The sequence below is a fragment of the Mustela nivalis genome, assembly GCF_964662115.1.
Source record: "Mustela nivalis genome assembly, chromosome: 3".
NCBI classification, from domain to species: domain Eukaryota; kingdom Metazoa; phylum Chordata; class Mammalia; order Carnivora; family Mustelidae; genus Mustela; species Mustela nivalis.
The window spans coordinates 98673441-98687756 of record NC_139022.1 but is presented as its reverse complement, the minus strand read 5'-3'; the positions used below and the strand labels follow the sequence as shown (position 1 = coordinate 98687756).

The 14316-nt window shown below is 34.9% G+C and overlaps 1 protein-coding gene across 4 annotated transcripts in view; it reads left to right on the top strand.

Moving 5' to 3' along the window:
* Positions 1-13315, top strand: part of RBM27 (RNA binding motif protein 27) — a 79696-nt gene extending 66381 nt beyond the window's left edge. For all 4 annotated transcript variants that reach the window (XM_082726042.1, XM_082726040.1, XM_082726041.1 and 1 more), the window contains 2 exons: positions 8697-8807; positions 10022-13315. In XM_082726042.1, coding sequence (XP_082582168.1) covers positions 8697-8807; positions 10022-10105 — 195 coding nt within the window. In that variant the 3' untranslated portion in view covers positions 10106-13315. The remainder of the gene's footprint in view (positions 1-8696; positions 8808-10021) is intronic.
* The last annotated feature ends 1001 nt before the right edge of the window (positions 13316-14316 follow it).

The following is a 14316-nucleotide window of genomic DNA, read 5'->3' as shown; positions in this document are numbered from 1 at the left end:
GACATCTTAAAAACCATGAGATAACCTTCTAAAAAAATATCCCTGCCTCAACCCTTACCTTCCATGCCCACCTGACTTCTGACATGCACCACTCTCTGAGCACTCGTGCCCTCATGTGTCTTAGCCAGAATTGTCACTTACCATTTGTAAGCTAATCCCTGTTGAGGAAACTGTTACCATGATTGAATTAAATCAGTCATGGTTCCATATGACAGTTGGTCAATGATAAAAATCAAGATCAGTTAGAATGGAAAGAGGTTAGGTAGTTGGTTTAGACAACTAAGTCAATGTCTTTTTTTTCCTACAGTTTTATTTAGATTTGTTAACATACAGTGTAATATTAGTTTCTGGTGTACAGTATGGTGATTCAGCACTTCCATACATTACCCAGTGCTCATAAAGACAATTGCACTCCTTAATCCCCATCACCTACTTCACCCATCCACCCACCTCCCATCTGATAACCATCAGTTTGTTCTCTACAGTTAATGAGTCTATCTCTTGGTTTACCTCTTTCTTTCTTTTTTTTCCCTTTGCTCATTTGTTTTGTTTCTTCAGTTCCACATATGAGTGAAGTCATACGGTATTTGTCTTCATCTGACTTACTTTGCTCAGCACAATACTCTCTAGTTCTACCCATGTCATTGCAAATGGCAAGATTTCATTCTTTTTTATTTTTTTAATTTATTTTATTTTTATTTATGTATTTATTTTTTTATTAACATATAATGTATTATTAGCCCCAGCAGTACAGGTCTGTGAATCACCGGGGATTTCATTCTTTTTTATAACTGAGTAATACTTCATTGTCTGTGTGTCTATGTGTATATACAGCACATCTTTATACATTCATCGGTCGGTGGACACTTGGACTATTTCTATAATTTGGCTGTTATTAAATAATGCTGCTGTATCAAAGTACTTGTATCCCTTTGAATTAGTGTCTTTGTAGTCTTTGGGTAAGTATCCAGAGTTACAGTTGCTGGATTGTAGGATAGTTGTATTTTTTTTTAAGATTTTATTTATTTATTTGACACAGAGAGAGAGATCACAAGCGGGCAGAGAGGCAGGCAGAGAGAGAGGAGGAAGCAGGCTCCCTGCTGAGCAGAGAGCCCGATGTGGGGCTCCATCTCAGGACCTGAGATCATGACCTGAGCCGAAGGCAGAGGCTTTAACCCACTGAGCCACCCAGGCACCCCGGAGAGTTGTATTTTGGCGGTGCAGAAGTATAGTTATATTTTTAACTTTGTGAGGAACCTCCATATTCTTTTCCACAGTGACTGTCCCTAGCTCACATTTTCACCAGCAGTGCAAGAGGCTTTTTCTTTTACCACATTTTTGTCAACACCCGTTGTTTCTTGTGTTATTGATTTAAGCCATTCTGACAGGTGTGTCTCACTATAATTTTGATTTGCATTTCCTGATGATAAGTGATGGTGAGCACTGTTTATGTGACTATTGACCATCTGGATATCTTCTTTGGAGAAATGTCTGTTTATTCTTTTGGCCGTCTTTTAATTGAATTATTTGTTTTTGGGAGGTGTTGAATTTTATAAGTTCTTTTTGTATGTTGGATACTAATCCTTTATCAGATATGTCATTTGCAAGTATCTTCTCCCATTCTCTCATAGGTTGCCTTTCAGTTTTGTTGGTTGTTTCTGTCATTGTGCAGAGGCTTTTTATTTTGATGTAGCTCCAGTAGGGTTTTTTTTTTTACTATTATTTCCCTTCCCTCTGGAGACCTATCTAGAAAAACATTGCTACAGCTGATAGCAGAGAAATTACTGCCTCGGTTTTCTTCTAGGATATTTATCATTTCAGGACTCAAATTTAGAATTTTAATCCATTTTGACTTTATTTTTATGTTTGGTGAAAGAGAATGGTTGAGGTTCATTCTTCTCTAAGACAATGTCTTCTGTGATGTTCACTGAAGAAAACTTGGAAACCATTCAGTTACAGAAAGAAGAAAACACCTAAGTACCTTACATTCTTTTGATAGGAATGTTTTAGTTTTCTTTTCTTTTTTTTAAGATTTTATTTATTTATTTGACAGACAGAGATCACAAGTAGGCAGAGAGGCAGGCAGAGAGAGAGGAGAAAGCAGGCTCCCCTCTGAGCAGAGAGCCCGATGCGGGGCTCGATCCCAGGACCCTGGGATCATGACCTGAGCCGAAGACAGAGGCTTTAACCCACTGAGCCACCCAGGCACCCCTGTTTTAGTTTTCTTAAAAGTTACGTGTACATCATTTGAAGAGTCAGGTGAACTGAATAGCTACCAAGTTGTTAAACATTCTCCAATTGTATTCTTGTTTTCTGTTCTTTAAGGATGTCAAAATACTTTTAAATCTTTCAGCTGATTTTCTGGGTATTTTTTTCATTTTTAAATAATTGATTTTACTGCAACTTTTTGATTTTTTAAATTTTAAGTAAGCATTTTATATTGACCTTAATCCTTTGCTTTTCAGCTCCCCAGTTTTTTGGCTGTGTTGTATTCTGTCCTATTTTCTCTTTTCTTAGGGATTTATGCCTTAAAAAAAAAAAATCACTTTAGTGTCATTGCATACTATGGATGCTATACAGTCTTCTCTTTTGTAACCAGAGAGCATTTTGAGTCTTAAGAAAGTAAGAGGTCTGAGTTTCTGTACCCCCCAAAATATTTATGTAATTCATTCAAATTTTTGTGTTCTTACTAGCAAGAACTTCTAATTTGCCTGGAACTTCATATAAAACAATGGAATACTTCTGTTGTAATTACTGTAGACTTCTCACATACAGTTAGCTTTTCCTTATAGCCTCTCTAGAGAGGGTTTTTACTTTCCTTCTTCCAAGAAGAAGGAAATATTTGAGAGTGTTAGTGTATGAAACTGATACCTTATCATTTGACAAGTAATACACTTTTGCGTTTACCAGAATAAAAGTTACCCTTTCTCTGTATTTGACATACAGAGAAACTGAATTCAGCACTATTCAGCACTTCAGTTATTGCCCTTCCTCAGACTGTGTAAAAAAACTTTTTAGTAATTTTGATCTTTTGTGAACCTACTGATAACTTACTGCCATTTGATAGCTAGTGGGTTTTCTGTTTTTTTTTTTTTCACTGTTACAAGTGATGTTAATATATATCATACTGGATTTGGTGATTTAGAGTAGAATAATTTGTTATGCAGGACAGTCCTACACATGTCAACACCTTTAGCACTGCTGTTAAATGCCAGGAAGTGCTCTTCAGTCTGTATGACACCCACAGTAATGTTACTATCTCTGGTGAAGACCCTTTTTTGACATTAGTTTGACTAGATCCAAGGCATGCATATTTAAAATTTGGGGACAGCTTGCCAAATAACCCTGCAGGAATAATGCTATACTAATTCATACTTGTGGTGACATTGAATAAGAGTACCTATTTGCTTATATCCTCAATAGCACTTGAGTTTTGTGTTTTCATATTTGCTAGTCAGGTAATTGATGAATAATGACTGACAGAACTGGCATCAGTTTCTGATCTGGGAAAATGGTGGTGCTAGATGAATTTCTCTCTGAGTATCTTCTGCCTCTAAGGTTCCAAGTACCCCTGAGTTATCACATACAACTTTTCATTGATGGCATATAATCAGTTTTCTCATGTTCATGTATATATTGGTGTGTATATATATATATATATATTTTGAATTACCTTATTATATGTATATTTTTAAAGATTTTATTTATTTGACAGAGAGATCACAAGTAGGCAGAGAGGCAGGCAGAGAGAGAGAGAAAGAGGGGGAGAGGGAAGCAGGCTCCCCACTGAGCAAAGAGCCCGATGTGGGACTCGATCCCAGGACCCCGAGATCATGACCTGAGCCGAAGGCAGCGGCTTAACCCACTGAGCCACCCAGGCACCCGTGAATTACCTTATTATATTTTGAGGGGCAGCACACATGTACAAAGTGTAAAAGAAAGAAAAATGTATGCAGTGAAAAATAAGGTTTCCTTCTATACCCATTCAGTTTCACTCCCCAGAGGCATTTATTGTTTTCTGTTTCTTATATACTAAAAAATATTCTGTGTATATGTATTATTTTGTCTCTCTTTAACCCAAATAGTGGTATGTTACACAGTACTCTGTTGCATGTGCATTTCTTATTTATTATGTATTAGCTTGTTAATAGAGATGATGCTATACTAGTACACGTGGTGTTTCTCTGGTATTTTTTATGGCTTCTTGGTATTTCATTGCATCGATGAACCACATTGGATTTCAACAATGTCTGTAGTGATGGACAGCTAACTTTTGCCTACTATTTCATTATTTCAAGCCATATTACAAATATGTGTGTGAGATAATACATATGTGGTTATAGAAAAACTATGTATTTTTAATAGATATGTGACATTTTAGAGGCCATTTTTAAAGCTGTTAAAGTACTTTTTTTTTTTAAAGATTTTATTTATTGGAGGTGGGCGGGGGCGGGTAAAAAAAAAAAAAGATTTTATTTATTTATTTGACACACAGAGATCAAGTAGGCAGAGAGGCAGGCAGAGAGAGGAGGAAGCAGTCTTCCTGCTGAGCAGAGAGCCTGATGCGGGGCTCGATCCCAGGACTCTGAGATCATGACCCGAGCCGAAGGCAGCGGCTTAACCCACTGAGCCACCCAGGCGCCCCGAATCAACAGTATATTTTAAATACGGTGTCTTTAAATATAAAACAATTGATTAGTTGATGTTTTGACCAGAGGCTCATAGGAACCTAACCCTCTCTCGGCCCTAGGAGCAGTGATTGAGTATTTGCTAATTCTTTGCTTGCAGTGAACTTCATATGACTTAGTGTGAATAATGAGAACCAGCTGTAGTTTTATCACCTAAATGTGCGTTCCTAAAGATTATAATATTACTCTATTTTTAAATTTGTATGAAGGAACCACACAGTCTATATTCTTTCGTGTCTGCTCTTTTCCCTTAACATTATGTTTGTAAGATTCATTAATGTTGTCACATGTAACAATAGTTTCCATTTTTAATTGCTCTATAATTTTCAGTTGTATAACTATAACATAGTTTATTCTTCAGTTCTCCTGTGGATAGGTATGTGGGTTATTTTCACTTTATCTTTATGAACACTGTTGATAGGATTCTTCTAGATCATTCGATGTATATGTGTACAAATTTATGTTGGATATACATGGTAATGTTGAGTGAACTACATCAGTTTCATTATGTAGATTCTTGCCAGTAGTGTGTGAAAATTCTTGACTTGGTATTATTAAAATACATCTTTATTCTAATCGCTAATCTTGTTTATTGTTGTAAGTTAGATTGTGGGAGTTATATATTCTTAATTACTGACTGCCTACAAATTAAATTTCTAATTCTTCCTTCAGTAGTTTATACGCAGTACACTTAATGCTCTTAAAATTCCTCTTGAAGGACAGAACTGCTACCCTATTCAGAGGGCAACCCAATAAATACAGGTTAAAGAAGTCTTTCTCACTTTCTGTGGTTATAGAAGTAATACATCTTTTTAAAAATTTTTTAAATAACAAAGTCTAAGGATCTAATATATAACATGGTGACTGGTTGACCACACTGTATTGTATAATTGAAATTTGCTAAGAGAATAGTAGAACCTAAATATTCTCATCAGAAAAAAGGTAAATATGTGAGGTGATGAACGTGTTGTTAATGAACTACATAGGGAGACTCTTCACTCTTTATATGTCTATCAGATCATCGTGTTTTACACTTACAAATATCCTTCGGTTGTGTTTTACCTCAGTAATCCTGGAAAGAATTCAGATAATACCGAAGTGAACAAAATAGTGAAAAAGTCTCTAATTGGGCTGTGTATGTTAAACGAATAAGGGCAAAAGATATTTATTACATGCATTACTAGATTTTTTTCTTCAAGTTTATTGAAATATAATTGATGTAAAACACTGTGTTAGTTTAAGATATACAACGTAATGGTTTGATATATGTACATATAGTGAAATGATTACTATGAAATAAGTGTAGTTCACATCTGTCACCTCACTTAGAATTCTTTTTCCTTGTGATGAGATCTCCTCTCAGCATCCACCTGTGTTTTTTTTTTTTTTTAGAAGATGGCAAATGTATATTTGGATGGGGCCATTTCAGTACATCATTTTTGTATGTCCCCTAAGTTAAAATGTTTGGTACCAGGTTATAAACGTGCAGCCCCTACAGGGATAATAGAGTTTTCCCTAAGATCACAGGCTGATTTCTGTGCAGACAGTAATGGGTTATGGATCTGGCTTAATATATACAATATATAACCTTTTTTTTTTAATTTTTTAGAAAATTTTTAAGATTTTATTTTTTTATTTGACAGAGAGAATGAGCATAAGCAGGGGGAAAAGCAGAGGGAGTGAGAGAAGCAGACTTCCTGCTGAGCAGGGAGCCCACCATGGGGCTTGATCCCAGGACCCCAGAGTCATGACCTGAGCTGAAGGCAGATGCTTAACTGACCTAGCCACCTATGCGCCACCACCCCCTACCTTTTTAAGATTTTATTTACTTATTTGACAGAGAGAGAGAGAACATAACACTTTTAACATGCAGTGATCTGAGTGTTCTGTGGAAACATTTGGCAAATGGTTAATGACATTTATCAGCATTTTTTCTAAGAAAAACTAGAGTGAACCCCTATTTTTAAAAGAACCATTTCTATTACATTTTTCAGGATTAAACCCAGAATTGGGGATATTCTGCAATGTGGCATCATTGAAAGAAAAGCTGTAGGGATGACTGAGCTTTCACTTTAATGATACTTTAGGTCCCTATTCTTTTTATCTCTGTTGCTTTTTCTTTATGAAGTTTCTTGAGGAGGAAGAAATTGTTTGGCTGGTAGTCCTAAGAAATACATTTGAAACTGAGCAATTTTACCTTGAGTTAGGAAAGTAGGTGTTTTTAATTAACGTTTGTTAAATGTATAGAATGGCTGGTACTTGCCATTGTTGTATGGCATTTCAGAGGAGGAAGTGGGAATAGCTTTATCAACTACAGGAGGAGTAGTTGACCTCAGTAGGCATTTTAAAAATTATACTTTTAAGTTTTCTGTCTAACTATGTAGATTATCAAAGCTAAAGACTAGCAATCGTTTTAAGATAGTATTTGTTGAAGGGCGCCTGGGTGGCTCAGTGGGTTAAATCCTCTGCCTTCAGCTTGGGTCATGGTCCCAGGGTCCTGGGATCAAGCCCCACATCCAGCTCTCTGCTCAGCTGGGAGCCTGCTTCCTTCTCTCTCTCTCTCTCTCTCTCTCTCTCTCTCTCTCTGCCTGCCTCTCTGCCTACTTGTGATCTCTGTCTGTCAAATAAATAAATAAAATCTTTAAAAAAAAAAGATAGTATTTATTGAAACAAAATCATGGGAAAGAAAGGGAAAAATAAAACGACAAAATCAGAGAGGGAGACAAACTATAGGAGACTCTTGATCATAGGAAACAAACGGTTGCTGGAGGGGAGGGGGTAGGGCGTTGGGGTAACTGGGTGATGGACATTAAGGACAGTATGTGGTATAATGAGCACTGGGTATTATGTAAGACTGATGAATCACTGACCTCTGTCTCTGAAACCAATAATAAATTATGTTAATTAATTGAATTTAAATTTTAAAAAGCATGAGATTTACCAAGTATGTCATTTGCATACCTGTATACTTTGCTACACACTTTAATAATTTGTATGTTAGGCCGTATATTAATTTGTTTTTTTGTTTAATGCCTTTCAAAATTTATAATTGTGCTAACCGTGATTTTTGTGCATTTGGATAGAATACTCAAATTCTTTTTACATTATTTTTATGGACTCCTTAGAGCAATCCTGAAACAGAAAAAAAGTGAAAAAAAAAGCTGAGATACTTTGATATTAAGCAATATTAATGCTTTAATTAATTAAAGCCTTATGGAGGCTCATTTATGTTCAGTTACTTGCCAATTCATGGTAGAGCTGGATCGAGACTTTAATCCTAGCATCTTGCTCAATAATCTTTCTTTAAATCTTTTTAAAAAAATATTTTATTTATTTATTTTTGAGAGAGAGAGAGAGAGCACAAGTAGGGGAGAGGGACAGAGGGAGAAACAGACTCCCCGCTGAGCAGGGAGCCCAATGTAGGACTCAATCCAAGAACCCTGGGAATATGACCTAAGCTGAAGGCAGACGCTTAACTGACTGAGTCACCCAGGTGCCCTTGTTCAATACTGATGTCAGTAAAATCATGAGCAGAAGAAAAAAAGTATTTGTTGTTTTCATTATGACTTTTGTAAGTGGAGTGACAGTATCATCTAAACCAAGACAAATTCTAAAGTTAACATGACATAAATACAAGTCATAGACTATCTGGGCAAAATAGTACATGTGGTTCTTTAATTAAAAGGGACTTCAGGGTTACTGGAGGGGAGCTGGGTGGAGGGATTGAGTAACTAGATATTGGGCATTATGGAGGGCACATGATGTGATGAACACTGGGTGTCACATGCAACAGATGAATAACTGAACTCTGCTTCTGAAACTAATGATAGACTATATGTTCACTAATTGAATTTAAATAAAATAAGTTTAGAGGAGAAGGGATTTTACTTTTTCTAGTTCTTACTAGATAGATAGATCCACTTTAATTTTCCTCATCAATCATTACACTTTTTAAATAGCATACAATTTGAATGCAAACTTACATGTTTTTCCTAAAATCTATTTTAGCCTGCAAACCAAGGGTCAAAATTCAAAGACCGTCGGCTACAAATATCATGGCACAAGGCCAAGGTGCCTTCTGTATCCACTGAGACCGAGGAAGAAGAAGTCAAGGAGGAGGTAAATTTAACGATTGAAAATAAACATTCAATTAGATTGTTTCTCAATTAGCATTTTTCTTGACACTAAAGTAAGTAAAATAAATCTTAAAATAAATCTTGTTCTTTTATGCACGCTGTAACTTAAGACTAGTCTACAAGTTTACTAAAGAGCCAGAACAGTTGCAGACATAAAAAGTTAGTTGCGGGGGATATTTTCTGGCATAGGAGAGACTGTTGTTTGTTTTTTTTTCCTTTTTTCTTTTTATTTTGTGTTTATTTGGCTTTGTGCTCTAGAAATTTTTATTCTGTTAAGTGAGGACATGGATTACATGAACAAATTTAATTTTAGCTGGTTGTTTAGCTTTTTGCTTATTCATGTTCCATAAGTAATAGATTTGAGTTTCTTACTTTCCTTCTATGTGCAGTTGATTAAAATGAGAGTAAGGAAGTGGGAATAAAAGGGAAGAAATATAAAAACCAAGGACTTAACATAGTACAACTGTTAAATATAATGAAACTCTTAAAATACATGAAAAATAATTTTGCTTTTTTACTCCCTGTTTCTAATTTCTTTGTTAAAATGGACACTTAGCCAATGTTTCAAGTTATTTGATTTGTTGTAATTTTGGTTTTAAAAGATGTTAGCATTCATGATTGATCAAGAGTCCTCTGGGTAGTTTTAAAAAACAAAAGCAGAAACATTTCCCATGTTTAATAAGAAGAAAAGGAAAGAAAAATCTTGGTGTTTTGGGAATGTTTGTAGATATTTCTACCACATGTAAGATTCCAGATTTTTATGTAAGGTTGAGAATGTTGGTGTCATGAGGAAGTTAGTAAGTTCTCCATCACAGATAACGATATTAAAGGAAAGGTTTAGGAGCTTGGTCATTTATTTTCCTTCTTTTTAAGTTAATGGAATAAAATTAATTTAAATTTATTTAATTTCATTAAATTAATTTTATTAAAACCATTTCATAGATATTTTTCCTACTAAACATTCATGTATTATTTTCCTGATGATATTAGAATGGAAATCTCTTGAAACTAGCAAAATTAACAAGGGAGAGAATATGTATATGTTAACTGTTTGAGGTGTCTTTGCCCTGAAGGATACTCTCTGACTGCATCACTTGTAACTCCAGCCTGGGTTTTGTACACTAGTCTTTTTGTCCTTTGGCCTAAAAACTTAACTTGCTTGTACTACTAAGCAGATTTTACCCTCTCTTTCTTCAGGAAACAGAGACCTCAGATTTGTTTTTGCATGATGATGATGATGAAGATGAAGATGAATATGAGTCTCGTTCATGGCGAAGATGAAATCTGATGCGAGCTGTATAATTTTTAGGAATATTGTTTAGAAGAACAACTTTTTAAAATTATTTAAAGAAGTCAATGAGCCAAAAATTTTTTTTATTTTTCTTTTCCACACAGTAGGTTTAAGGACAGCAAGTTTGCTATTTAAACACATCTCATAACTGTTCATGATATTAAAGCACCAAAGGCCTAGTGACTTTTACACAGTTGTGAAGATCCACAGGAATGATATGGATAATCTCTAGAGCCTTATTTTCCACACCACCTGTTTTGTTGCTATTGGTGTTGGATTATGATGTAAATGACAGGGTGTTCAGAAATTTTATTTTGGATTATAATCTGCTGATAAAATTTCATTAAATGTCAAAATCGCCTGGAATCTCTTAACTCTCAGCTATTATGGATGGGTCGTCAGACAGGAGATATTTGTAATTAAAATACCCTTTTGCTTTCAAGAGTTGTCTTGGAAGAAGAAAAGTAAATTTATTTTAATTTTTTTACTGTGGAGGAGCCCAGTTTGTATTCAATCTAAATTTTCGAGGGGGGGTGTTTATGTGCAGTACAAGTACTATTTTAGTGTAAATCATAACAGACTCTGTATTAAATGCTGTAAGGCAGTGGTAGCTAGCTCCATGGTATTTCCATTCTGTCATCATATTAACTGTCCTGGATTTATGCTACTGATCCTTAGTTTGCTTTGAAATTAGTGAATATTGGTTCAGTTGGTCCTGTTTAAAAATACTCAGAATGTAAAAGGCTTTCACCTCTTGCCCCTTTCTTGTCCCCATTTTCTTTCTCCTGCCTTTATATTAATAGCCCTGACTTACCCACTATTGAGAGAAGTGATTCGTCTGGGCCACCCAAAGTCAGTCCCAAATAAAAAGTTTAAACCAGCACCTTGATAAATAAGTGATGTTTTGATGAGAATAATGGAAGGTTTGCGGGGGTGGGGGGAAGAGAGTCACCAGCTTTTCTTTTTTCTTTTTTGAAGCTTCAGTTTAGTTAATAGTTACACAAAAGGGTTAAAAAGTGTCTGAAATTCTTCACCTAAATTTAAACCATGATGATGAGGTGACTGGGGATAGGGTGGGGGGGGGTGGGATGGGGGATGGGGATGCTAGTAATAAATGGGAGTCATAACTTGACTTTGATCAGATGACTTTATATTTTCATAATTTTGTAGCTTGTTGCTATCCATGAACATATGCATCCTTCATTAGACAGTTTCCTTCACTGTGTGCATTTTTACTGTACACTGTATAGAGTAGAGTATCTGTTAAGTAAAATATATATGTAAATTTATGTCCTTGTGTTCTGAATGTTAGATGGAAAGCAGAGGAGCAACACTACACTGTATTGACCCCTGGGAAAATAAAATAAATAATGTACATAGGATGTCACTTTTTCAAGGATATACACATCTATGTTTTTATATATGTGTGGTGTGAAAATTTGAAACTTCCTGTTGGCTTCAGAAGGTTCTTGGTGATTGATTACTAGATCAAGGATTTTGTTTCCTGGGGTAAAGGCTGTTTCTCAAAATAGAAACTGTTCGCTAAGAAACCTAAAACCATCAGGACTCTAGATTTACTTAGCTGTAAGAAGTTAAATCCCACGTTGTGATTATCTTTTCTTTTCCACGTATTTTCCTGGAATGATGTCTCAAACCAGGATCATTTTTAAGTTGATGTAATTTCCCTTCACAATAATAAAGACTTCCTTTTTCTAGGTTGTTATATTTCTGATAACACTGAAGCTAAAATAAGCTCATAAAAGCAGGAAAACCTTACAACGGGGTACCTAGAATAAGCAATCTTGCTCCTTCCTCCTCCATCATCTCTAATGAAATTTTGATGTCTGTGGCTCAGTTGGTATATATTTTGAAAGATTCATTGTGGTGAATATTTTGAGTCCTGACAGTTTAAACGTGATAGAGGGAACAAAGGATTTATATATTTTTTGTACAAAGTTTTTTCTTAAACTGTATAATTTTGTAAATAATTTGTTTGGTTTTTTTGTGTACTAAAACTACCAGCGTATAGATTTCAATAAGAATTGTTGTATTTTTGTATTTGGAAACTGAAAATTACAGTAAATTAATGGAGCTGTAAAAGAAAATTTTCAGTAGACTGACAGTTCAGCAGAATGAGATTCCTTTTCATATGATTTTTTTGAGCTTCAAAATTGACATCGTATGATAATACTCTCAGTATATAGAGAGAGTAGAAGATTTGTTTGATTTTTTTAGTTACTGGGGGAGAGGGGATGAAAGAAAAGGGTGTTCAAGTAAAGAATAGACGGACACTGTTTTCAGGAAGATTTGAAGCCCTTTCTTTAAAATAGTGTCATTTTCAGTACACCTTAAAGTAGGACTAAAATAATTTATAAATGTCCTAAGAATTCCAAGACGTGTTTGACTTTCTAAAATGAATTCAAGATATGGGTTGAATATATTATTAGAAAATTTAGTTAAGGTTAGCATAAAATAGTTGAATGTATGTATTTTTTCCTTTAGAATTTTTTTTAACCCTGACCCTCAAATCCTCAAACCCTAGAATTTCTCTTAAAAGTAAGTAATTATCATGGCTTGTTTTCCTGGCCTCTTCCCTTAACAAAAATAACATACTCCATCTGAGGCAAATTTTGTTCTTTTAAATGAGTATGACATCTAAGAACTAATGAGCAGTCGGAGCCACCGGTCTGGCTAGGTTAGCCTGGTTTACTAATGGATTGTTGCCCAGGCTTAACAAAGCAACCCTAGGGCATACGGAATTTTCCTCACTTTCTTCGTGTTGTAATATCAGGAAAACATTGTCACCAGCTCAGATGATAAATTGGGAAACAGTCTAGTTAGGTGGGTCCGTGGTGATGGATCATTATTTGAAAAAGAAGAAAAAAATCATGTGAAAAGGAATAGTGGTTCCTCTTGATGTATAGTATGCCTGTATTATAGTTTTTACAAAATTGTGAACTTGTGTAATAGTATAATAGGAGATATTGTTGAATTTCTAACTGTTTATACATTTAAATTCATATATGTAATGTTTGTTTTATCGATTACAATCTGAATTTCTAAGAAGCATGTTGACTTTTGCAATAAAGATGCAATATGGAATGGTTCACAATTGGAAAAAAAAGAAAAAAAAGTATTACAAATTTAAAATAATTTGGAAATTTTATGAACCATTCCAAAAATTCTAACAATCACCAAAAGAGCTGTAATTCTGGCTTGTTCTGGAAAGAAAGAAAATGTGTGTGTATGCTTGTTTGTGTGTGAGAATGAGTGAGCAGTGGATATGTCTGTGTGTTTCATTTTGGTTTCATGTATATGAGAGAATGCACTTAATATGCATTTGGGTACGGAAGTCCCTGACTGTCAAATATTCAATGAATTTAAGAAAATGTAATCAACAGGGTGTTCTTTAAAATGAGTGAGAAGGGTATTGCAGAGGCAGTTGTGAGTAACCTCGGATAGCCATTATTTTTTTTGGTCGTGGATGGATCCCGGTATCCCAGATACAAAAGCACAAACAGTTTTATGAAAAAAATTATTATTTGAATGTTACCTTGAGATTTTTCAGTATCCCTCCCAGTCAATCGGAAGGACATTTTCCGGAAGTAGAGTAGAGAGAGAGAGAAGGGAAAGAGCACAGTGAAGAGATGACTTACAGATAGGTCAGCTCTTGGTGAGTATTTGTAAAGAATAACAGGACAAGGAAGTGATATTACACACTAAGGACTGGATGGTGATAAGAAGAGGAGATACATCACTGGGGCTTATTTTCTCACTTTAAAATTGCTTTTCTCATTCTTATAAAATTCCCCTTCAGAAGATTAGGCATTGTCTACGAAGAATTCTTTAGATCTCAACTTTACCGGAAAATACTAAGGAATGGGAACAAATTTCATTTTCATTCATTTCAAATAAATTTTACCTATTTTATAAATTAAGTAAATGGCAGGGTCTGTGTGACCATTTGTTTTGACTAGATGATAATATAACCAGCATTATGTTTGTAATAAACATTAGTTTTGGGGTGGTTGGGAAGGGACCAAGCACACTATTAAACACAGTTGTGTCTGTTTAATGGTAGTAAGGGGAATGTTTTGCTACAGTGGAGCTCTCATTGATAGAAATTACTGGTTTTGTGTGACATTTTTACTGACTAATATTAATTCTTACAAAGCCAAGGATAAATTTCTAATCCCAATTC